The 27,338-nt window shown below is 36.5% G+C and overlaps 1 protein-coding gene across 1 annotated transcript in view; it reads left to right on the top strand.

Moving 5' to 3' along the window:
• Window positions 1-27,338, top strand: part of EXOC2 (exocyst complex component 2) — a 239,568-nt gene that overhangs the window by 13,586 nt on the left and 198,644 nt on the right. The window contains exon 3 of the mRNA XM_090269916.1: window positions 15,234-15,360. Coding sequence (XP_090126042.1) covers window positions 15,234-15,360 — 127 coding nt within the window. The remainder of the gene's footprint in view (window positions 1-15,233; window positions 15,361-27,338) is intronic.

The following is a 27,338-nucleotide window of genomic DNA, read 5'->3' on the forward strand; positions in this document are numbered from 1 at the left end:
TTCCCTTCTCTTTCCTTTCCTTCTTTCCTCTTTACTGTAGCTTTGTAGTATAATTTGAGGTCAGGGAGTGTGATACCCTCAGCTTTTTTCTTGTTCTTAGGATTGCTTTGGCTATCCAAGGTTTTCTGTGGTTCCATACAAATTTAGGATTTTTTTTTTGTTCTCTGTCTTTGAAAAATGCCTTTGGGATTTTTATGGGGATTGCATTAAATTTGAATATTGCTTTAGGTAATATGACAGTTTTAATTATATTAATTCTTTTAATTCATTAACTTGGACTATCTATCTATTTCTTCATGTTGTCCTCAATGTCTTTCAACAATGTCTAGTAGTTTTCAGGGTATATGTCCTTTATATCCTTTGTTAAGTTTATTCCTAGATATTTTCTTTTTGTTGCAATTGCAGATGGATTTTTTTTTCCTGAAATTTGTTAGTATATTCAGTGTATTTTCTCTTACACTGATTCTGTATCCTGCAACTTTACTGTACTTGTTTATTGATTCTAATAGTTTTTTGGTGGCACCTTTAGGGTTTTAATTATAAAGAATTATGCCATCTTCAAAAAGTGAAAGTTTTGCTTTTCCCATTTGCATGCCTCTTATTTATTTCTCTTGATTAATCTGGGGGGTAGATCCAATATTATGTTTAATAATGGTGGTGAGAGTGGGCATCAATGTCTTGTTCCTGATCTTAGAGGAAAAGCTTTCATATGACCTTTATTATGTTTTGGTACTTTTTTCTTTGCTCGTTTTATTGAGTGTTTTACTAATCATAAATTGATGTTTTATTTCGTCATGCTTTTCTGTATTTATTGATATGATCGTATGACTTTTATTTTGTTAATGTGGTGTATCACATTTATTGATTTCTATATGTTGAACTGTTTTTGGACCCTGTATTGAACTCCAGTTGATTGTGGTTTATTATCTTTTTATTTAATTGTTGTATTCCATTTGCTAGTAATTGTTCAGGTTTTTTGCATCTATATTCATCAGAGACATCAGCTTATGATTTTCTTTATTTGTATTTTCCCTATCTGGTTTTGGTATCAGGGTATGTTGACCTCATAAAATGAGTTAGGAACTTTTGCCTCTTTAAAAAAACATTTGGAATAGTTTGAGAAGAATAGCTATTAAATTTTCTTTGTATGTTTGTTCAGATTCACGTAAGCCATCTGTCTGGTCCTGGACTTTTTGGGAGCTTTTTAATAACTTTCAGTTTTCTTACTCTTCATTAGTTTATTTAGATTTTTCTTCATGACTCTAGGAAGGTTATATATTTCTAAGAATAGGTTCATATCTTCTAGGTTACTGAATTTGCTGTGATATAGCTTGATATCTTGTCAGTCTTTTTAAATTTGTTGAGGCTAGTTTTGTGCACCAACATATGGTCTATTCTTGAAAATATTTCACATGCACTAGAGAAGAATGTATATTTGGGTGGTCTGTGATGAAAAGCTCTGTAAATATTGATTATGTCCATTTGGTGTAATGTGTCATTTAAGGCTGATATTTCCTTATTGATTTTCATTAGGATGATATATCTATTGCTGTCAGTGGGGTATTTAGGTACCCTACTATCATTGTATTTTGTTGCTTTATATATAAAGGGTGAAGCAAAAGTAGGTTTACAGTTGTTCCTATGGAAAAAATAAAATAATTAATAAATAATAATACAAGAGTAAACTCTGCTTTTCATGTTTTCACAACTGCAAACCAACTTTTGCCCAACCATGTATTTTGGTGCTCCAAGGTTGGGTACATATGTTTCAGTAAGTGCTATATCTGATGGATTGTTTTCTTTTATCATAAATGTCCATCTTTGTCTCTTCTTTTTTATCTTGAAATCTATTTTGTCTGATACAATTATGATTACACCCACTTTTCTCTGGTTGCCATTTGCTTGGAGTATAATTTGTCACATTTGCTGTGAGTCCTTGTCTTTGCAATTGAGATGTATCTTATGAAGGCAGCAGAACGTTAGGTTTTGTTTTTTGATGCATCCTGCTACTCTACATCTTTTTTTTCCTCCAAAGTATATTTTATTGATTACGTTGTTACAGTAGTCCCTATTATTTTCCCCTTTGCTCCCCTCTGCCCAGTACCCCGCTTTGCTCCAGCAATTCCACCCCCTTTAGTTCATGTCCATGGATTGTGCATATAAGTTCTTCAGCTTCACCCTTTCTTATACTGTTCTTAACTTCCCCCTGTCTATTTTGTACCAACCAATTATGCTTCTGAATCCTTGCACCATATCCTCATTTCTCCCCCTTCCCCCTCCCAGCTGATAACCCTCCAAATGATCCCCATACCTATGATTCTGTTCTATGATGGTTTGCTTAGTTGGATTTTGTTTTCATTTTCTAGATTAAGTTGTTGATAGTTGTGAATTTGTTGTCAGTTTAGTGTTCATAGTTTTGATCTTCTTTTTCTTAAGTAAGTCCTTTTGATATTTCACATAATAATGGCTTGGTGATGATGAACTCCTTTAGCTTTACCTTGTCTGGGAAGCACTTTATCTGCCCTTTTATTCTAAATGGTAGCTTTGCTGGATACAGTAATCTTGGTTGTAGATCTTTGCTTTTCATCACATTGAATATTGCTTGCCAGTTTCTTCTCGCCTGTGAAGTTTCTTTTGAGAAATCTGCTGACAGTCTTATAGGCACCCCTTTGTAGGTAACTCTGTTTTTCTCTTGCTACTTTTAAGATTCTCTCTTTATCTTGAACCTTTGGCATTTTAATGATGATGTGTTTAGGTGTGGTCCTCTTTTGGTCTAACTGTTTAGGACTCTTTGTGCTTCCTGGCCTTGTATGTCCATTTCCTTCACCAAATTTGTGAAGTTTTCCTTCATTATTTTTCTACATAAGCTTTCAATTTCTTGCTTTTCCTCTTCTTCTGGCACCCCAGTGATTTGGATGTCGGCACGTTTAAAGTTGTCCCAGAGGTTCCTAAGCCTCTCTTCATCTTTTCAATTCTTGTTTCCTCATTCTGTACTAATTGATTGTTTTTTGCTTCCTTATGTTCCAAATCATTGATTCGAACCCCAGTTTCCTTCCCTTCACCATTGGTTTTGTGTGGATTATCCTTTGTTTCACTTAGCATAGCCTTCACTTCTTCCCTTATGTGTTTGCTGTACTCAAGCATAACTGTCAAGTCTGTGAGCATCTTTATCACCAGTGTTTTGAAATTATCACCTGTTAGGTTGGGTATCACCTTGTCTGTGAGGTTGGCTATCTCTTCGTAACTTAGTTCTCCCACTGGAACCTTGATCCATTCCCTCTTTTGGGCCATACTTCTCTGTCTCCTCATCTTGACAGGCTCCAGTGTTTGTTTGTCTCTGTGTCTTAGGTAAACTGTTGCTCCTGCAATGTTGTAAGGGGTGGAACCTTAGATATTTTCAGTACGGGCGACCCGTTTCACCACGTTATGGTGTGGTATGTGGGGGACGGGTCAGAGAGGGAATATTGCCGCTGTCTCAGCACTCGCCCCTTTTCCAGGCACTTCTCCCACTTTGTATGGGCCTGGTGCCTCTCTAGCTATTGCCCTGGCCGTTGTTGCCATAGTGGATGGGCCTGCAGTCATTCTAGGACCAGGGGGACCCTTTAAACAAACGGACTCTACTGAGAGACCAGGAGTTTCTTCCTCTGCCCCAACCCCCACTGATCTGCACAGTCAAAAGCAATGAGGCTTGATTTTCCCCAGTGCTGGGACTGTGAGCTGTGTGGTCTGGTCCGGGTCTGGAAACGCTTCTCAGGTGTCCCTCCTAACTTTTTAAAACATGTGACTGCGTTTTCCCCTGGCCTGCCTCATCTGCTGCTGCCACAACACCGTGTCTGCTCCGCCCCAGCTCCACCCCTACTACCTGTCTGGATGAGTATTTCTTCTTTATAACTTTGTTGGACTTCCATGCAGTTCAGTTTTCTGGAACTTCTGGTTGTCTCTACTTTTGAGGTAGTTGTATTTCTTCTTAGTTGTGGAGGGAGACGCAGCATGTCTGTCTAGGCCTCCATATTGGCTGGATGTTATTTGCACCTTTTAATTGGTGAATTAAGTCCATTTGTGTTTATATGATTATTGACATAGGAGGATTTCCTATAATATCTTTTGTTTTCTGGTAGTTGTGTCTCTGTTATTTGTTTTTTTCCCTTTTCTTTCTGCCTGTGGTATTCTATGATTTCTTTCCTCCCTTTTCTCATTTGTTATGTATTTGTTTCATTTCTGGATATCTTTATTGTAGTTACTATTAGGTTTACACAGAAAGAAAGCTTTATATGTACAATCACACTTTTTCCTCTAGTTGCCTCTTATCTCCATTTACCTGAGCAAGTTCATTCTTTCTCCCCACACCTTTTATGTTTTTGTTGTCACACATTATTCCTATGCATTGCTTTCTTTTTTCCTTTTTTTTTTATTTTCGTTTTTCAATTACAGTTGTCCCCTTTTCCCCTAATTTCTCTCCCCCACCTACCCCATCTTTTTTCCTTTTTACTGTATTTTTTTTCTTTACCATTTAGTCCCCTTATATCCCTCTCCCACCAGCAATCACCATACTGTTGTCCATATCCATGACTCCTTTTTCCTTTTTACTCAATCCCTCCACCCCCTAACAACCTCAACCCCTCTTAGTTGTCATCCTGATCTGTATCTATGAGTCTGTTTCTATTTTGCTTGTTAGTTTGGTTTGTTCATTAGATTACACATAAGTGAAATCTTTTCTTTCTCTGATTGGCTTATTTCACTTAGTATAATGTTCTCCAGCTCCATCCATACTGTTGTAAAAGGTAAAATTTTCTTCTTTTTTACAGACTAGTAGTATTTCATTGTGTAAATGTCCCATAGTTGTTTTATCCACTCATTTACTGATGGACAGTTGGTCTGCTTCCATATCTTGGTGATTGTAAGTAATGTTGCAATGAACATAGGAGTGCTTATGTTCTTTTGAATTAGTGTTTTAGGTTCCTTTGCATATATTCCCAGAAGTGGGATTGCTGGCTTAAAAGGCAAATACATTTTTAATTTTTGAGATATCTCCATACTGCTTTCCACAGTGCCTGCACCAATCTGTATTCCTGCCAACAGTGCACAGTGGTTCCCATTTCTCCACATCCTCACCAGCACCTAATGTTTGTTGATGTATTGATGATAGCTATTCTGACAGGTGTGAGATAATATCTCATTGTGCTTTTAATTTGCATTGTTCTGATGATTAATGATGTTGAGCATCTTTTCATATATCTATTGACCATCTGTATGCACTCTTTGGAGAAGCGTCTGCTCAGGCTCTTTTCCTATTTTTTAATTTGGTTGTTTGGGTTTCTTTGTTTGTTTGTTTTTGGTATAGAGTTTTGTAAGTTCTTTATAAATTTCATACATTAACCCCTTATCAGATATATTGGCAAATATGTTTTCCCAGTCTGTGGGTTGTCATTTTATTTTGTTGATTTTTTTCTTTGCTGTCCAAAAACATTTTAGTATGATGTAGTATCAGTTATTTATTTTTTATTTTGTTTCCCTTGCCTGGGGACATATATCTGATAAAGTCCTGCTTCGAGCACTGTCCAAGATTTTGCTGACAATTTTTTTTTCTAGGATTTATGTGGTTTTGTGTCTGACTCTTTAAGTCTTTTATCCATTTTGAATTTATTCTTGTGTGTGGTATATGAAGGTGGTCTAGTTTTATTTTTTGCATGATTCTGTCCAATTTTCCCAACACCATTGAATAAACTACCCTTAGCCCCTTGTAAGTGCTTGCTTCCTCTGATGAATATTAATTGACTATAAAGATGTGGGTTTATCTCTGTGCTCTGTATTCTGTTCCATTGATCTATGTGTCTTTTTATGCCAGTACCATGCTGTTTTGATTACTATTGCTTTATAGTATAGTTTGATATTAGGTAGCATGATTTCTTCAACTTTGTTCTTCTTTCTCAGAACCACTGTTGCTATGCCGAGCCTTTTGTGGTTCCATATAAATTTTTGTAATATTTGTTCTAGTTCTGTGAAATACGCCATTGGTATCTTGACAGGAATTCTGTTGAATCTGTAGATTGTTTTGGGTAGTTTGGATATTTTAATGGTGTTAATTCTTCCTATCCATGAACATAGTATATAATTCCATTTATTTGTATCTTCTTCAGTGTCTTATTATTTTCCAAGTACAGATATTTTACATATTGGTTAGGTTTGTTTCTAGGTGTTTTATTATTTTTGATGGAATTGTGAATTGGATTGTTTTCTTAATTTCCTTTTCTGTTAGTTCATTATTGGCATATAAAAATTCAATTGATTTCTGGATATTAATTTTTAATACTGCTCCTTTGCTGAATTCATTTATTAGTTCTAATAATTCCTTGGAATCTTTGGGATTCTCTTTGTACAGTATCATATATTCTACAAATAAAGACAGTTTTTACTATTTCCAGTTTGGATGGCTTTCATTTCTTCTTGTTTGATTGTTGTGGCTAGGACTTCGAATACTATGTTGAATAAGAGAGGTGAAAATGGGCATCACTGTCTGTTCCACTTAAGTGGAATGCTTATAGTTTTTGCCCCTTGAGTATGATACTGGCAGTGGGTTTATCATCTATGATCTTTATTATGTTTAGGCATGTTCCCTCTATTCCTACTGTCCTGAGAGTTTTTATCATAAATGGGTGCTTGATGTTTTCAGATGCTCTTCTGCATCTATTGATATGATCATGTGGTTTTTACCCTTCATTTTGTTTATGTGGTTTGTCACATTTATTGATTTGCGAATGTTGTGCTAACCTTGCATTCCCCAAATAAACTCCACTTGATAATGGTGTATGATCTTTTTGATGGGTTGCTATATTCAGTTTGCTAATATTTTTTGAGGATTTTAGTGTATATGTTCATCCAGAGATACTGGCTTATAATTTTCTTTCTTTGTAGTGTTTTGATCTGGTTTTGGAATTGGGATAATGCTGGCCTTGTAAAATGAGCTTGGGAGCCTTCCTTCCCCTTGGATTTTTTGGAATAGTTTGAAAGTACAGGTGTTAGTTCTTCTCTGAATGTTTGGTAAAATTCACCTGGAAAGCCATTTGGTCCAGGACTTTTGTTTGTTGGGAGCTTTTTGATTACTGCTTCAATTTCATTAGGTATAACCTGCCTTTTCAGATTCTCTGATTCTTCCTGATTTAGTTTTTGAAGATTGTGTGTTTCCAGGAATTTATCCATTTCATCTAGTTTGTCCAGTTTGTTGGCATATAGTTGTTCATAATATTTTCTTAAAATCCTTTTTATTTCTCTGGTGTCAGTTGTTACTTCTCCTCTTTTCTTTCTGATTTTATTTATTTGGGTCCTGTCTCTTTTTCTTAATGAGTCTGGTTAAGGTTTGTCAATTTTGTTTATCTTTTCAAAGAGCCAGCTCTTGGATTCATTGATATTTTGTATCATTTTTTAAGAGTCTGTTTCATTTATTGCTGCCCTGATTTTTATTATTTTCTTCCTTTTACTCACTTTTGGCTTTTTTTATTGTCTTTGTCAATTTCCTTTAAGTATAAAGTTAGAGGATATATTTGAGCTTTTTCTTTTTCTTTTTTCTTTTTTTTGAGCTAAACCTGCAATGGGATGAATTTCCCTTTTAGGATTGCTACCTCTGTGTCCCACAGGTTTTGGATTGTTGTGTGCTCGTTTTCATTTTTTTCAGAGTATCTTTTGATTTCTTCCTTGATCTCGTTGACTCATTCTTATTAATAACATGTTATTTAGTTTCCGTGTCCTTGTGTGTGTTTCAGTGTTCTTGTGATTGATTCCTAGTTTCATAGTGTTGTGGTCAGAGAAGATGCTTGATATGATTTCAGTTTTCTTAAATTTTTTGAGAGTTGTTTTGTGTCCTAATATGTGGTTTATTCTAGGAAATGTTCCATGTACCCATGAAAGTATGTATATTCTGCTGCTTTGGGGTCAAATGCTCTGAAGATATCAATTAAATTAATTTAATCTAGTGTGTCATTTAAGGCTGCTGTTTCCTTATTGATTTTCTGTCTGGAAGATTTATCTACTGAAGTCAGGGGAGTGTTAAAATTCTGGCTATAACTGTGTTTCTGTTGATTCCTCCCTTTTTGTCCATCAAGATTTGCTTCACATGTTTAGGTGCTCCTATGTTGGGTGCATAAATGTTTACTAGGGTTACATTCTGCTGTTGGGTGGTTCCCTTTTCCATTATGTAGTGTTTTTCTTTGTCTCTTACAATAGCCCTGGTTTTAAAGTCTGTTTTGTCAGCTATAAGTACTGTTACCACAGCTTTTTTTCTTTTCCTTTTGCATGAAATATCTTTTTCCATCCTTTTACTTTTAGTTTGTGTTTCGATCTGAGATGGGTCTCTTGGAGGCAGCATATACATAGGTCTTATTTTCTTACTATGTCTTTTGGTTGGAGCACTTAAGCCATTTACATATAAGGTGATTATTGTTAGATTATTGTTAGATTATTGTTAGTGCCATTTTATTGTTGGAATATTTTGCTCTTTTTTTTGTTGTTGTTGTCATCATCGTCGTTGTCGTCGTTCTTATTCTTCTTTTTCATCCAAGCCCTTTAACATTTGTTGCAGTAGTGGTTTAGTGTTAACATACTCCTTTAGCTTTTTCTTGTGTGGGTAGCTCCTTATTTCTCCTTTGATTTTAAATGCTAGCCTCAATGGGTAAAGTAGCGTTGGTTGTAGTTCCTTTTTTTCATCACCTTGAATATTTCATGCCAATTCCTTCTGGCCCGAAATGTTTCTGTTGAGAAATCAGATGACTGTTTAATTGGTGCTCCCTTGTATGTAACTACCTGCTTTTTTCTTGTGGCTTTAAGGATTCTCTTTGTCTTTAGCCTTGCCATTTTAATTATGATGTGTTTTGGTGTAGGTATACTTGGATCCAACTTCTTTGGGACTTTCTGAGTGTTCTGGATTTTTTTGTCTTTTTCCTTTACTAGATTAGGGATGTTTTCTGTCATTATTACTTCAAATAGGTTCTTGATCCCTTGCTCACTCTCTTCTGCTAGTTTTTCCATGATGTGATGTTGTTACACTTTTTATTTTTCCATAATGTTTCTTAAACTCTCCTCATGTTTAAAAAAATTTTTTTTCTTTTTGTTGCTCTACCTGGGTGTTTTATTTCTACCTTGTTTTCCAAATCACTGATTCGATCCTCTGCTTCATCTAACCTACTGTTTATTTCTTCCAGTATATTATTTATTTCAGATATTGCATTCTTTATTTCTGACTTGTCCTTTTTTTATGGCTTCTGTGTCTTTTTTCATGCTGTTGGATATCCTTATAATCATTACTCTATCTTATAAATTGCTTGCCTCCATTTCACTCTTCTACTGGAGAATTCTCTAGTTCTTTCATTTGGGGTCTGTTTCTTTGTCTTCCCATTTAGGTTGCTTCTTTGTATTTGTTTCTGTGTATTAGGTAGATATGCAAAGACTTTTTGGTTCAGGCTGTGGGCAATCTCTTTGGAACTATCAGCAATCCACAGTGTGGTGCTCTCTGCTCAGCCTGTGCTTGTGACCAAGGCTGTTTTTTACCAGCACAGAGCCGGGGAGAGGGCCAGCTGAAGTCCCAGAGCTCCCAGAGACCAACTTAGTTGTTAAACTTAATTGATGATACAGCCTCAAGCTGTAATCAGTAGTCAGGCTTAAGCTCCACATGGTGGGGCAAGAATGATTCCTGTTCACAGCTATTGCTTCCCCTTAGACGGATGCCACTTGGAGAGGAGAGCTCTGAGTTGAGAAAGGTGGCTTCTGCAGAATGGGGAATGACTAAGCACAGGGCTTCTTTTGTTCTCTCCCTAAAGTCACCAGCCCCAGACTCTCCTTATGCATCACTGGCCCACACTGCCCTCCCTCTGCCAGAATTCAGGCTAAGTGTCTGCAAACGGAATTTTGTGCATTGGCTTTTTAAGAGGCTCTCTGCATCTCCATCTGTTTCTCCCTGGCAGACAGAAATCCCACTGCTGGATGCTATCTGGGTTCCTTTCCTGGTTCTGGTGCCTGTAGGCTGGGGATCCCAGCTTGGAATTTAGTCCCCACACTTCTCATGGGGAACCCTCTCGGGCACTGAAATATCCTTCCAGAATTTCAGCTGCCACCCATGGGAGCCCAGCCAGCCCTCTCCCGCCTCCCTTCCACTCTGTACTAGTCACGTTGTGAAGTGGTTTCTTCTGTCTCTTCCTGGTTATAAGGCTTCTCTCCAGCTATTGTTCAGTTGGTTATTCAGGATGATTTCTCCACAATTTAGTTGTATTATAATTCCAGATTGGTCCTGGGAGGAGATTAGTGTAGCTTCCACTTATTCCTCTGCCATCTTGTGTCTCCCCGTGCATTGATTTTCATGTTGCAGTATTATTGTCTTTCTTTTAATGTTTCTATCTTCTTCAACCTTTATGTTTTATTTAACTGTTTAATACCCTATTCAAATGAGAGTTGACATTTTCTGTTTCTGTCTCTCAACTCGCTCATAGTTTTGTAACCTTATGCCTTTTTTGTGTCAAGTAGATTACCTTTCAGCATTTCTTGTAAGTTTTGTGGTGTAAATTCTCTCAGCTTCTGTATGTCTGGAAAAGCCTTTATTTTTTCTTTATATCTAATGCATAACTGCTGGATATATTTTTTTGGCTTGTGATTTATCTATGAATATTTGATTACTCTTATCTCCTAGCTTCAGTTTTTCTGCTGAAAAATTTGTTAACAGTCTAATGGGGTTTCTTTTAAAGGTTACCATTGTCTTTTCTCTTCTTGTCATGACAACTCTTTGTCATTAATTTTTGACAATTATAATGTGCCTTGGAGAAGGTCTTTTTGGATTGAGATAATTAGGTGAATTGTTAGCTTCTTGGATTCAGGGATCCAGTTCTTTCAATAGTTTTGGGAAATTCTCATTGATTATTTGTTTGAATAGGCTCTCTGTTACCTTCTCCAGCTCTTCTACTGGTATACCCATTATTCTTAAATTGCTAGTTCTTGTAGAATTCTTTTTTTAGAAATTTTGAGTCTTCCACTTGAGTCATTTATTGCTAAATTACTATTTTCTATATCAGTAATCTCACTCCTCTTTCTGGTCAGCTGTATTTTCTAATCTTGCCAGGAAATTCTTTATTTTATTATGCATTTTTCAGATCCAGAATTTCTGTTTCAGTTTTATCATAGTTTCAGTATCTTTGGTGAAGTAGTCCCTTTGTTCATTAATTTTATTTCTGAGATCATTGAATTGCATTTCTGAGTTTCCTTGTATCTCTAGTTCTTTCAAAACTGCAATCTTGAATTCTGTTATTTAAATCTCAGTGTTTCATATTATGTTTATTTTCTGGAAATTTTTCATTTCCTTTCCATGTTCCTTATTTATCTTGGTTACTTATTGTGCTTGATGGATTATTTCTGCCTGAAAATTTGTGGGAATGAAAACTTTTTAAAAAATTTTTTTGACATTTCCCTGTTTTTAGCAGGTTGATAAGTAGATGTCTTCCTTTTGTTTTACATTAGGTGGTGCAGAAGTGCAACAAGTTTTTATTTTTTCTTACCTGCACTCCTGTGGCTTCTAGGATCTTTGTGCAGCAGTGTATCCTGGACTGTGGAATATGCCTGGTATTTCCTGAGAAGGGGGATGACCTTCCCCACCTGGGTCTTGGGGCACCATTCCCAAGGATTGAAAGTGGTGGGCTGTGGGTTCTTGAATGTTTTCAGTGTTCCCACCTGAAGGTAGCCAGAAGCTGCCAATCAACCAGTTCTGTCTGAGTTGACCCAGTCTCTACCAGGTTGCGTGGAGATGGGTGCAGGAGGGTTTGGTAGGGGAAGTAGTTTTGTGAGTCTGTGGTTCTGCTCTTCCTCATGTACTTAACCGTAATGAGTACAGACCACTTAGGCTGGAAGTTTTTTCAACCCTTTTGCATCTTCCAAGTGAGGATTTTGCTACCTGTAGGACAAAGATATGGGCAGGTTGCACCTGCGGAATCCCTTGTCTGGTAGTTGACTGTGGAGCTGTTTGACTCTGCACTATTTCTCTGACCCTGATCTAGGCACTGAGGTCTGATTGCTGTTTATGCCCTTCCAGTTTGTCCAGTGGTAGTTATACTTCATGCCTTTGCTGTTATGGCTCATGCAGGCATGGGAGTGCCCACAGCTTCGTCTCTCCTTCTCCCTCTGCTGTCTCCACTGTTAGCTGAGATGCACTCTCCTTCAGATGTCTCAGTGCATGATGTCTCGGATGTGTTTCTGTGTTGAGCAGAGTCTTTTGTTGAATTATAGCTGTCTGTCTTTTAACTTCAAGGGGAGAGTTCTGGAGGTCCTCTCATGGCTCTCATGCTGCTGACCAGTAATAATGTTTTTTCTTGAAGCTATTTCTGTGCATGACCATCCCCTCTCCTAAAATAATAATAATGTCAAATTCATTTTTTGGTTCTGTAATGTCTTGCACATGGTCAGTATATGATTAATATTTGTATAATGTAGGAATACCAGAGGTGTAATTAAACCCAGGCCATACTTCTCTCTGGGTATAGAAAAGTAAATTCACAAATTGTTTTTGTTTTCTTTCTTATAGAACTTTTCTGCAGCATTATCTTTCCTAAATTTCTAGTTTTTTATAAATAAAAATTTGAGAAATTTATTTAAAGGAAATTTGAAAATGAAATTTATGTATATCCATATATGTGCATGCACACATACAAGGTCTGTCTGGAAAAAGTCCAGCCATTATTTATGTTAATGAGAACAGTTTGCACGACATTGATATAATCTGGAAGCCAAGGAGAGGACTGGAATGCACATGCGTGAACAATGACTTCACTGTACTAGTCAGTGGTGGTGGTAGACACTATTGAGTGGGCATGTGTACCATGTGGCCATTGCATTCAAAATGACTAACTAGAACAATGAATTTGCATCACATTTTACATTAAGCTTGAGCATTCCTCTATAGAAACTATTTGGATGATTCAGAAGGTTTTCAGGAATGATGAAATGAGTGCAGCGCAAATAAAAGTGGCACAGATGCTTCAAAGATGGTTGAGAATCTGTTGAAAGTGGTCCATGTTCTGGAAGGCCTGCAACAAACAGAACACCTGAGAATGTTGAACGTGTATAGGCTACAATCAACAAAGATCTGCACCTGACAGTGCAAGAACTAGAAGTTGATCTGGGGGTTCCAAAAACTACTGTGTCTTGAGATTTTGACGCAGGATCTTGGCATGAAATGTGTCATGGCAAAATTTGTTTTGCAGCTTCTGCTGCCAGAGCAGAAGGAATATCATGCTGTAATTGTAATGACTTGATTGAAACTGCTACCAATGAACCAAATTTGGTGGCCCTGCGACTTCTGGCTTTTCCTTAAACTAAAGTCATCTTTGAAAGGGAAGAGATTTCAGACCCTCAATAAGAAAATACGACAGGGCAGCTGATGGTGATTCCAGCAAAGGATTTTACAGAATGTTTTGAGCAGTGGAACAGATGCTGGGAGAACTGTGAGGTTCCAAGGTGCCTACTTTGAAGGGGACTGAGGTGTCATTGTCCTTTGTACAGTGTTTCTTATATCTTATATCTTCTTCAATAAATGTGTCTATTTTTCATGTCACATGGCTAGATACTTTCTGGACAGACCTCATGTGTACATATATACATTAACAGTTTTTACTCATTTTTATTTAACATCTTTCAAAACCTTAAACACAAACTTGTTTGGTGTTTCCTGGATGTACTTAACAGAATCCAGTATCATTTCATGTCATGTTTTTACAGAAGATAAAGAAAACTGATTTGAAAATACAATATTAATTTTATTCTAACCTCTCGCTCCCCCCATCTCAGGGCCTAGCACAGTGTGGGCTCAGTAAAGGCCTATCTAACTGAACTCAGGAATATCTGGACTTGAGTATAACCTCTGACGGAGTCTGTTGTTGCATAGTGGCAGAAAATGTGGGCACTGATAAAATTAGCGGGTTCATAAAGGTTCATACATCTAGAAGTTGCCTGGGATTAAATAACCCTCCTTCATGAAGCCTTCTTAGTGTCCAGCCTTGCCTCTCTGCTCACTGGTGCTTGGCCATTTTCTATTGCAGTCTAGGTCCAGAGATTGGTAAACTGTTAAGTTATATGCCAAGAGGCATAACAAAGAGCCCGAAAGAAGGTAGGCTATTGTTTTCAGAGGTCATATTTTATTCAAGGTACTACCTACTCACTTTTTTAATGAATTCTATCAGTTCCAGTACACGAGCTGTGCATGCCTTGAAGGGTGTTTGATTTCTTTATATAAGAAATTATTGGATATTTTGTTTAATTTACCAAATTAATAGTACTTTTTTGCTTTTGTAAAATAAATTTGTTTTAGCAGAACTTTTTATCAGAGGCTTAATTTGTCTTCTTTATTGAATAATGTACACTGAAACTATGAGCCAAGTGTTATTTTTCTTTTTTAAAAAAATAGATTCTTAGTGCTTTTAATTAAACACCAGACATTAAAAAATTTTTTTGAGTCTTTGTGTTCTCAAATTACTTAAAAATTACCTTAGCATGCATTAAGATCCTGAAAAAAATAAAGCAACTTGCAAAACTTAGAAAGTACAGTATTCCCTCACTTATTACGGGTATTATGTTCTAGACACCCCCCACCCCCATGCGATAGGTGAAAATCCAGGAAGTAGGAACCTGACATTTATTTTAGTATTTCCAGTAGTCCTCCTCTATATCGGGGTTCACTTATCGCGGCCTCACTATATCGCGGGATTTAAAAAGATATATTTAATTATTTATCGCGGATTTTTCACTATATCACGGGATTTTGCGGTACTGTATACATATGTTGTTAAAGTTACGTAAGTTTAAGAGTGTAGAATAAATGTAAGGTTCCTACTTCACAGTGTGGTCTGGAACGTAATACCCACAATAAGTGAGGGAATACTGTATATATATTTTAAGGCTTTATAAACCCTTCCCACACACTTACAAACCATTTCCAGTCCCTTATTAACCTTTTCCACACTTATAAACACTACTTATGTTCTTAAACATATTCTACACTCCTAAACCTATGTAACTTTAACAACATACATATACAGTACCTCAAAATCCCGCGATGTAGTGAAAAATCCACGATAAATAATTAAATATAATATTTTCTTAAAATCCTGCAATACAGTGAGGTTGTAATAAGTGAACCGCAATATAGAGAGGGACTGCTGTACTTGGTGTTGTCTATATCTTAATAAGGATGTGCTCTTTCTTCATTTTGGTAGGTATTTTGGACCAGTCTGCTGTGTGGGTTGATGAAATGAATTATTATGATATGCGTACTGACAGGAATAAAGGAATTCCTCCCTTGTCCCTACGTCCTGCTAATCCACTTGGCATTGAGATTGAAAAGTGAGTACCATCTTTCCTTCAGTTTTCTTTATTGAAAATAAAATTGATAAAAAGTTGTATGTACTTAGAGAGTCAAACTCCAGGAACATCCAGGGAAGCACAATTTAATAAACCGTTGTTGGGAGACTAGTGTTATTTCTGTAGCCTAGTCAGCTTTGCTACCAATGAACAGTTCCATTAAAACTTGTCTTGACAATAACTACTTACCACTTTAATTATTTGAATTTACAGTTTGTGAAGAAGAAAAATATCTTGAAAAAATTTTTAAATTAAAAATAATTTTTTGTCTTTATTTTTATTGTTGGCACTATTTCCCCACCTTTGCTCTCCTCTACCCAGCCCCCGCCCGCCCTTCCCTCTGGCATCACCACATTGTTCTCTCTTGACTATGGGTCATGCAGATGTGTTCTTTGGCTAATCCCTTCATCATTTTTTATCCAGTTCTCCATTTAATCTCTCCTCTGACAGCTGTCACCCTGTTCCATGTGTCTATAACTCTGTTTCTGTTTTGTTTGTCAGTTTATTTTGTTCATTAGATTCCACAATTCAATGAGATCATGATATTTGTCTTCCTCTGACTGGCTTATTTCACTGAGCATAATACTCTCTAGGTCCATCCATGCTGTCTGTTACAAATGGTAAGATTTCCTTCCTTATTATGACTGTGCAATATTCTCTCAGTTAATGTACCACAGCTTTTTTATCCATTCATCTACTGATGGCATTTGGGCTGTTTCTAGATCTTGGCTATTGTAAATAATGCTGCTATGAAATAGGGGTGCATATACTCCTTCAAATGTTTTGGGATTCTTAGGATATATTTTCAGAACTGAGATCACTGGGTCAAAAGGCAAATCCATTTTAATTTTTTGATGAGACTACATACTGTTTTCCACAGTGGCTATACGAGTCTGCATTCCCACCAACAGTGCATGAGGATTGCCTTTTCTCCACATCCTCTCCAGCCCTTGTTTGTTGATTTACTGATGATAGCGCTTTTGGCAGGTGTGAGGTGATATGTCCTTGGGGCTTTAACTTGCATCTTTCTGATGACCAGTGATATTGAACATTTTTCATATGTCTATTGGTCATCTGTATGTCCTCTTTGGAGAAGTGTCTGTTCAGGTCCTTTGCCCATTTTTTAAATTGGATTGTTTGTCTTCCTGGTGTTGAGTTTTATAAGTTCTTTATATACTTTGAAAATGAACCCCTTAGCAGATGTATCATTGGCAAATATGTTCTCCGATACACTGGGTTCCCTTTTTATTTTGTTGATGGTTTCTTTTGCTATGCAAAAGGTTTTTAGTTTGATGTAGACCCATTTGTTTATTTTTTCCTTTTTTTCTCTTGCCCTAGGAGACATATCAGCAAAAATATGACTACAAGAGATATCTGAGATTTTACTGGCTATATTTTCTTCTAGGATATTTATGGTTTTGCGACTTATGTTTAGGTCTTTTATTTATTTTGAGTTTATTCTTGTGTATGGTGTAAGTTGGTGTTCTAGTTTTATGGTTTTTGCATATGTCTGTTCAATTTTCTGAGTACCATTTGTCTTTACTCCATTGATGCTCTTGCCTCCTTTGTCAAATACTACTTGACCATAAAGGCTTAGGTTTATTTTTGGGCTCTCTGCTCTGTTCGTAGATCTATATGTCTGTTCTTAGACCAGTACCAGGCTGTTCTCATTACAATGGCCTTGTTTAGTCTGATATCAGGGATTGTGATTCCTCCAACTTTGTTCTTCTTTCTCAGGATTGCTGAGACTATTTAAGATGCTTTTTAAAAATCAAAGTGTTGGTGACATACAATATTCTGTTAGTTTCAGGTGTACAGGATAGTGATTTGACATCTGTATACCTTATGAAGTGATCACCATGACAAGTCTAGTTGCCGTCTGTTAACGTATAGTTATGATATTTTCTGTATTCCCTGTGCTGTAATTACATTACTGTGATTTATTTATTTTATAACTGGAAACTTGTACCTCTTAATCTGTTCAGATTTTCCACCATGCCCCACTCTTCTCCCCTCTGGCAACCATCAGTTTATTCTCTGTTTCTGTGTGTCTATTTCTGTTTTCTTTTTTTTTTTTGTTTGCTTGTTTTGTTTTTTAGATTCCACATATAAGTGAAATCATCTGGTATTTGTCTTTATCTGATTTATTTCACTTAGCATAATATTCTCTAAGTTCATCCATGTTGTCAAGTGGCAAGATTCATTCTTTTTTTATGACTAATATTCCATTGTGTGTACACACACGCACGCACGCACGTGCGCGTTCACACACCCCATACCTCCTTTATTCACTTGTCTATCAATGGACACCTAGGTTACTTATATATCCTATTGTAAATAACCTGCAGTAAACGTAGCGGTGCATATACTGTTTTTCATAGTAGTTGCATCAATTTACAGTTCCACAGCACTGATTATTTGAATAACTAATACTTTTAATGACATGAAAATTAATGCATTTTCTGGAGTTGGTAGGTACTTGAAATAAAAGGATTTTCTATGTGTCTGATATTTTGGGAAAAATTTTAGAGTAATTAGGCCCAATGTAGTCTTTCATTTAGTTTAAAACTCTTATCTATAATTCATACTTAATTTATACTTACTTAACTAGAATTGTGGCAGGTGATACTTTTGAAGATGCCTTGTAATCAAATCTAGAATTTTCTTAATCTCTAGAACAATATTTTAGTAACTTTTGTAATTAGTACCTTTATCCTTTCGTCTTTATCAGTTTTTGATACCTTAATTGTGTCTTATTTTCTGATCTTAGTGATTCTGCTTATGAAATGATATACTGTTTGTTTCTCTATAAACACTGAAGGTGACAAATTTGTTGTTTTAACATTTAAACCCTAGCTTTATTTTAGATTTTTCTAAGAATGGAAAAAATTCTCCACTAATCTTTATACTTAACCTTCAAGCCTACACTTGAACACCGTTAGTAACTCAAATAGTAAGCTTCTTTTCCACCTGCTGGGGTTTAACCTGACTGTGAGAGAGACAGCAAGTGTTTGTTTTGGTAAGTTATCACCTGTTGAAAAAGTCCTAAGGTTTGGCAGCTTTTAGTCAGCTTGGAATCTTCCAGGTCACATCTTGAAGCTCTTTGGTCATATGGGTCATTCTGGAGCTGTTTGAAGGATTTCATTGCTCTACAAATTAAGAGTTCAAGAATCAAGAAAGTCCAGAAAAAAGTGGTAATTGCTGGATATTTACTTGAGCACAGTTTCAAGCATGCAAAACTTTTAATGGCCTGCTTCAGTTCTCCCAAAATCCCGTTAGTTTCATTCCAAGGTCTGCCACAAAAAGATTGTAGAGCAGACGGGTCCTTTTGATCATTCTTTCATAAAGAAGAAGCTGCTTTGTACATGGGCACAGGAGTATAAGAATATTATATGAATTTTGTACGAGCAGTAGACAGAACTATGAAAGTTAGGATTAAATGGGATGTTTACTATCATAAAGTGAATTTCCTTAAATTTTATTTTGGCATATAACCCACTCTGTTACTTTCTCAAGTACTCTCTCCTTTTGTCTTTATTTTTCCTGTTACTGCTGCCACCCATGAAGGTGTTTGGCTTGAACTCTCTCCAATAACATTTTTAAAAAATGGGTTTCAGGATAATAACATGCATTCTTTGATAATGTAGGTAAGGCAGCCAGGAATTATGGCACTAAAAGTGCTAGGCTCCTTAAAAAAAAATTTTTTTTTTTGAGAGGTAGTCTAATTGAGTCCGGAGACATACTCTCTTAGTTTAAATCATAGCTCTAGCACTTACTGGCAGTATGACTTTGAGCAGGTTACTTCTCTTTGATTTAGTTGGAGTACCTGTGTGACAGGGTGGTTGTAAGGATTTAGTGAGGGAATAGTGCCTTAGAATAGTGTCTTGCTCATAGAAAGTGCTTAATGTTAGTCCCTATTATTAGGATATTTTGCTCTTAATTTATATGTACTATTCAGTGCTCTGTCAGGATAACAATCTTTTTTTTAATGACCATTAAGATTTCAGGATAATAAATCGTAATAAAATCTTAGGAGAGGATTATGTATAGTAATTCAAGGAGACTAAATGGTGATAAAATTAGCAATAATATTTCTTTTGAGCTGTTATTAAAGTATGATTAATATTTGCTGAGCCATGGGATAATTAAAGTTTCGTTTCGGCAGCCGTCCGTCTCGAGAGACGATGGTGTAGCTTCTTAAGAGTCTATCTGCACCGCCGAGAATGGCTGTGCAGTCCGACTCGGGAGTGACACGGTATCTGTCTCCTCCCGTGTTGAATCGACATCTTGCGATGACGCTGGAGTGTCCTCTCCAGTGAAGCTGAAGCTACAGAGCCTGGGCAGGGTGATATGGAGGGTCTGCTGTTGCCCATGCAGCAGACCCCCCCTCTCTTCGCAGCTGAAGGGTCCAAGGGAAAGACAGAGTCAATACAGCTTGGCTTCAGGTGCGCCGCAGGAGTTGCCGGTGTTGACTACAACGTCAAACCGCCTTAGGGACTCCGGCTCCAGATTTTCTGTCGGGGTTTACTCCCTTAGCCTTTCCCCTGAAGAGGTATGCCGCAAGGCAGCGGAGGTTTTTTGGAATCAGTTTTCCTTCTCTGGATAATTAAAGTATAGTTTTGGAAAAGGTAAAGTTGTGATTCTTATGCATACATAAAATGAACGTGACAGAGCTTTTATTTAATTCATTAGTTAATGAGAAAACCAGTAAAATATTAAAACCAGTTCAAAAGAATTCCAGAGAATAGACATGAGTACAGTCCCTCACTATATCGTGGTTCAATTATTGTGGCTGTATTGCAGGATTTTAAAAAATATTATATTTAATTATCGTGGATTTTTCACTATATCACGGGATTTTGCGGTACAGGATACGTATGTTGTTAAAGTTACATAGGTTTAAGAATGTAGAATAAATGTAAGGTTTCTACTTTGCGGGGGGGTCTGGAACATATTAAGTGAGGGAATACTGTAGATGCTAAAAGATGCAAAACTGGCTACTTTTACTGTGTGGTAATTAATTGCATCCTCACCTGACAGGTACTTCTTTGGCTAGGAATTCCTGCTCAGCATTAGTCATTGCACAAGTTAACTTTTGTTTCTGTAACAGAATTGGAAAATCGAGACAAAGAAAGGCACATATCCTTGTATAATCAGAAAACACTGAGAAGGCCCTCTGGGCAGGGAAAGAACAACCAGTAATATTTTTTGTCTGTTTAAAGTCTTTATAATTTTTCAGTTGAAAGAGAGTATAGACATATGAGGAAGCAAGAAAGTAGAAGGTGAAAGTGAACCAAAAGAAGAGAACGTTTTTGGTCAGATAAATGCTATTCCATTTTTTTTTTTTTAATACTATCAAGAAGAATGTGTTTATTTTATTGTACTTTGACCTCTGATAGATCTTATTTTAGGGAAAAAGAGAACAGGGAAGGAAAACATGTTAAAATACTGCTGGTGTATGTTTTATTTACCTCAATCATTATTTTTTAGATAAAAGCTTTGGTCTTCATAGAGAATGGTATTACATTTATATTAGGATTCATAAGAACATTTTTAAAAATATTCTTTATTGATTATGCTGTTACAGTTGTCCCAATTTATTTTCCCTTTGTTCCCCTCCAGCCAGCGACACCCCACCCTCTAGTTGCCCCCCGCCTTAGTCCATGCCCGTTGGTTGTGCATATAGTTCTTCTCAACATCTTCCTATCTATTCCACTCCCTCCTACTGTGCTTCTTAATTCCTGTACCATCTCCCTCCCTTTCCCATCTTCCCCCTCCCTGCTGACCTCCCCCTAGTATGTTCCCCATACCTATAATTCTTTTCCCACTTTCGTTGCCTACTTAGTTTGCCTTTGTTTCGATTCCCTAGCTTCTGTTGTTAGTTGTTGTGATACAGTTTTCATTTTAATGTTCATAGTTTTGATCCTCTTTCTCCTAAACAAGTCCCTTTAACATTTCATATAACAGTGGTTTGGATCTGAGGAACTCCTTCAGTTTTACTTTGTCCTGGAAACACTTTCTCTGCCCTTCTATTCTGAATGACAGCTTCGCTGGATAGAGTAATTGTGGTTGTAGGTCTTTGCTTTTCATTACTTTGACTATTTCTTTCCAGTCCCTTCTTGCCTGCAGAGTTTCTTTTGAGAAATCAGCTGATAGTCTTATGGGACCTCTTTGTACGTAATTCTCTTCTTCTCTCTTGCTGCTTTTAAGATTCTCTCTTTATCCTTAATTTTTGACATTTTGATTATAATGTGTCTTGGTGTGGTTCTCCCTGGGTCCAGTTTATTTGGAACTCTTTGTGTTTCCTAGACCTGTAAGTCTTATTTTCTTCCCCAAGTTAGAGAAGTTGTGCTTCATTATTTTTTCACATAATTTTTAAATTTCTAGTTCTTCTTCACCTTATGGCAACCCTGTGATTCAGATGTTGGCCAGCTTATAGTGTCCCAGAGGTTTCTGAGGCTCTCCTCATTTTACTCAGTTTTTGTTTCCTCTTTCTGCACTGGTTGAATGTATGTTTCTTCCCTATGTTCCAATTTGTTGATTTGATCCCTGGTTTTTTTCCCCTCACCACTAGTTTAGTATGTGTTTTTATTCATTTCAGCAGGACTAGCCTTCATTCCTTTCCTTTCTTGTTTAAGATCTGCTGTCAGGTCTGTAAGCATTCATATAACCAAAGCTCAGAAGTGTGCCTGAGAAAGATTTCCTATCTGCTGCTTCGTTAGATTAGATATTTGCTGTCTAGTCAGCTGCGTCACCGGGATCTCTATCATGATCTGTGTCATCCTGACAGTTTTCTGTTTACCTTTGCTTCCTGGGCGGTGCTGTCACACTTCTTACACTATAGGGGGCAGAGCCCCATGCACTCGTCACTTACTGGGTGACCCTTCTCACCACGCTGTGGCGTTTTCTGTGGGGGTGGGGGTCCAAGATGGATTCCTGCCGTTCACTCTCCCCTGAGAGACCGGGATCCTCCTCCTCTGTTCCCACCTACTCTGGCCCTCATAGTCCGAGGCAATGGGGGTCTGCCTTCCCTGGCGCTGGAATCACGAACTGATGGGTTTGGTGTGCAGCCGGGGGTGCTCCCCAGGTGCTTTTCGCCTCCCCTTAAATACGGATGGGTGTTGTACTTGCCGCCATCCTGTAGCTACTGCCACCAGCACAGCTTGACCTCTCCACCCCAGCTTCGCCCCTTATACTTGTCTGGACGAGCACCACTTCTTTATAACTTTATTCGTTGGACTTCCAGGTAGCTTTATTTTCTGGAACTTCTGGTTATTTCTGGTTTTGCAGTAGTTGTATTCCTTCTTAGTTGTGGAGGGAGATGGAGCGTGTCAGTCTAGGCCTCCATCTTGGCTGGAGGTCCCCTAAGAACATTTTCTTGCTGTCTGTATTTTATTTCTGTTTATTGATATCATTTAGGGCTTTCTTTTTTAATTCAAACACCGAAGAAGAACTATTTTTAATAGTTTACAAGTGTCATTGGAGGAAGAATAACAGGGTTTTAGTAATATTACTTGTTGAAATATATTAATTGAGAATATTTTAAGATTTATGACGGTCTGTTAGGAGATACTCTACTGTGCTCCTGATGAATTATCAGATTAAGGTGGTGAGGCTGCCTCTGGAATGTGGATCAGCTCCTGGGAGTTGCATTTTGAATGTTTATGGAAATTCTCTTCAGCTGACGGTCAAATGTACAGTGTGAAACAATGAGGGGTCCTGTAGGGTTGTGGCGAGTTTCTGAATATGAAAAAGCACGTGAGAATAACAGAATATAGAGTTCCTATTACTTTTCACTGTGAACCAGAGTTCAATAAATATTTTATTGGTATACCTAATATGCATATTTTCCTCTTTCAGCACCGAAGTTTAACAACTGGCATTTTTTGGCCTCCTTCCACTGCTGAAGTCATCCATATTCCTAAATTTTTAACTGATGTTTTGTACACACGGTGCCTTGATACTTAAGAATGTTACTAATTACTCAGAAAAAAATAACTTCACTTTGAACTAAGACCAGGATTTGCTTATGAAAAGCCTGTATTTTTTACTTATGGTATCTATTGTCACAAATATATGTGTTCTTTGAATGGCTTAAAATGTATTGGAGACAAACTGTTTAAACTGAAAAAGAAAGTAAAAATAGATTCGTATTAAGTAAAGCCTTTACTACATTTTATTTCTTAAAAATAATATTTACCTATTATCGGAATATTTATAAGTAATGTTTTTGGGAATAATACAAATTTGGGAGTGAAGGCATAAAAACTGAGCTTTGCCTCTGTTTTTGTATGATCTACAACTCTTTGTGGACTGTTCCATGGGAATGGGTATATAGAGTTGTCAATTAATGCAACCCTAAAAGCTGTTTTATTTCCACAAGGGCTTTATGGGCAATAGAAATCTGATATTTCTTTTCATCAGTTTGGCTTTCCTTGCTACATTTAGAAAAAAAAAAAAGGTGGCATAATAATTCTTAGTACTACTATAGAAGAGAAGAACCTTGGATAAATTTACCTTTTAGAAATTTCATAAAAACAAATTTGTGGAGTGCGATATAGTAGTGCCTGAGTCCAGAAACTGTCAGACCAAAAAAAAAAAAAAAAGAAAGAAAGAAAAAACCCACAAGAAAACCCCCAGCAAGTTCTTAATATTTAATACAACAAAGTGGAAACAATGGTGCTAAAAATTTTAAGCTAAAGGAATTGAGTATAACATACATTATTTCAAAAGAACTATCTAAACTCACTTTTATTGGGTTAGTCTTCCCCACCTTTCATCTTCCCATCTGCCAAATGAAGAAAACGTTTTTTTTTCTGGCAAACACAGAGTAACACAACTGTATTCAGGCCTCACTCCATGTGTGGTGGTTAGAATTTCTATCAAAATTATTCCTGCAGATTCTTTTCATACTTGAAAGTGAAGCTTATATGTTAAAGACATTCTTGTTTTATATGATGACTCAGTGTACCTGCATCTTTCCATGACATGGTCTTAATCCATTATAGGTTTAGATTTAAATCTGCACTTAACACTGACATCTAATAGAAAGCATGTAATTTAAGGGTGTAAAGAGCTGTCAGTTACTGAAACTTTTATGATTCTTTAATAAAACAATTTTACCATGTAGAGTATGTGTTATTTTCGCTCTCCAACTCCATGTTATTAAAGTGTAGATTTAGTTTGAATTACTCAGAATATACCTTATTGTCTTACTAAGCTATCACTTCACTTTGGTGGGTTAGAACCTAAAATCCCATTATTGGGAGCAAACATTTGAGTTTTTTACTGTCCATTAACAGTATTTCTTCCTTCCCTAACACTGTTATTAAACCATTAGAAATTTTCTGCATTCTAAATCAACTCTCCCCCTAAATTTCTAACTTGCTAGATTTGTAGCTGTGGTTTTAATTTATACCTAAGATTTTCTGGTTTTCTATTTGACAATAGAAGTACCAGGTTCAAATCTCAGCTATTTACATGCAACTTCTCTAGAGCTATTTTCTCACTGTAATATAGGAATATATAACTTACTTTGTTGTTACGAGAATCAAATATAATGATACTTACGAAAATAATCTTTAAAATATAAAAAACTAAGTATAAAGAATAAAAATAATAGCAAACAGCATTTATGGGCATTTGTTGTGTGTCAGAAACTTATAAGCCTTTAGCATGCGTTATCTACTATCATCCTTAAATAGCCCTTAGAGGAAGATGATGTGATCTCATTAGCCTCATGGTAAATGGAACCATAGAGAAGTTACACAACTTCCCCAAGGTTATACAGACACATCTAGCAAACTTCAAGATTGAACCCAGAGCCTGTGCTCTAAACCACTACTTACTAGTTTTCCATCCATTATAAATACTGTGATAAGTCATCTCCACTTTTGCAGATAAGTTCCCTGTAGAGCTTCATTGCTCTTGGCATTGCCATTTATTGTCTCTTTTTTTCCAGGTCTTCTATTTCACATTCATTTTGAGGTGTTTGTGTAAAAGATCAGTATATTTAGGCATATATTTTGAGTTAGAATATTGACTCCAGATGCCTTCAGCTGTAAGTAACAGAAAATGAAAATTAATTTTGGCTTAAACATAAAGATTTATTTTCTCATAATATGCAAAGTCCAGAGATGGTAGACTCCATGATTGGTTGAGTCAGTGACTTCAGAATGTATGTCACCAAGATGTAAGGAACCTGGGTTTGCTATTCTGCTGCCCTTAGCATAACACTGATTTCTTTTATCATTGCAAAATGGCTTTAGTAACTTTTAGTATTGAAACAGTATTAATACACAATAAATCATATGATAAAAATATAATATTGAAATAAGAATACACAATACATAATGAAACACAGTAATGTCTAAAGGTAGGAAGATGCTTTCTCATTTTGGTTCTCCTTAAAAAGTATGGAGATTTTTCCCCACAAATGCTCCAGTAGATCTTTCTTCAGGCATCATTGGTTGAAAAAAGATGACTCAATAAATAGCAAGAGGAATGTGATAAGCATGATTGGCTTAGGATAATTGGCATTTATTCAGGAACGGTACTAGTGACAGGCTATGTGGGATTGTTTTGTCTGAGAGGGTAGAGAATGATTGTTGGTTCACTAGTCAATAGTGGACTTAATTGTATGATTTCGTGCAAATTATTTGACAGCTCTGTGTTAGAATTTTGTCATTTTTAATATTTCTGTCTTATTGTAAGTCTGATTCCTAGCATAAGACTCAATACTCTTCTTCCAATTTAAATATATATAGAAAGATTGAAAAGCAGTTTAATGTCTTCAGTAAGAAATAATTATAAATAAACTCAGTCTTAGGGATGATTAAGAGGGGTTGGGCTCTAGGAGATAGTATTTTGCCCAAAAGACCCAATACTTTGCAAACTCTGCTTGACCTACTTAGGTGCCTGAAGGAACTGCATTCATATGTAGGAGAACTAATAGTACATGGGAAATAAGATACTAGTAGGTGGATTAATGTTTCAAATCTCAGTGTAGAGCTCTCTGGTAGAAGCACATGGCCTATCACAAATGTTTAAGGAGCTTCCTCACCACTCACACTAATGGTAAAGCTCAATTTTCGGATCTTTCACTCCTTCTCCCTCCCAGTTTTGCTGTGCTAGTGGCATGTTGCATCCATGATGAAGAGTCTGTAGAGGCTTGGACATGCCACATGTGTTTCTCTTTATTGCCAAAAGACTCCACTGCTCGTGAGTGTGGCCCCAGCTGTGTTCTGAAATGTGGCCAGGCTCATATTTGCTCTCTCTTGAGGATGAGGGAGTTGGCAGGGACTTCTAGGGTAGGAGAGTTTCTTAACAGCTCCTCTCCTAGAACCCTTTTAGACAATAGGCCTTTTTCTTGTGATAAAACAGATGTATTTATATTCTTAAACACAACATTATAAATTAGATGTTACTAAGGTTTAAGAATCAGGTGAATTTTCAATGTGAAGTCCTAGATAGCTGTAGGTTTGCATCTTTCAGTATCACCAATTTAAGCATTTTAATTGTTTAGGATATAACCTTTTTATATGTGCAAGTATATCCAGTTTTTTAAAAAACATTTTTTCAGCTTTATTGAGGCATAATTGACAAATTTGAATGATACCTAAAGTGTACATCTTGGTGATTTGATATATGTGTGTACATTGTGGAAGGATTCCAACTATTAAGTTTTAACACATCTATCGCCTCAAATATTTATTTTTTCTTTTTTTGTGAGAACTTTAAGTTCTCTAAGCAAATATCAATTATATAATACAGTGTTATCAACTGTAGTCACATGCTTTACATTATATTCTTGGGAATCTTATTCATCTTAGAGCTGAAACTTTGTACTCTTTTATTAACTTATCCCTATTGGCTAAGTGTCGCTGGTTCGATCTTCCAGTCAGGGCACATCAGAGAAGGAAAACTCTGACTCCAAAAAACCTCCGCTGCCTTGCGGCATA

The sequence above is a fragment of the Furipterus horrens genome, unplaced genomic scaffold (genome assembly GCF_987537825.1).
Source record: "Furipterus horrens unplaced genomic scaffold, mFurHor1.1.pri manual_scaffold_3, whole genome shotgun sequence".
NCBI classification, from domain to species: Eukaryota; Metazoa; Chordata; class Mammalia; order Chiroptera; family Furipteridae; genus Furipterus; species Furipterus horrens.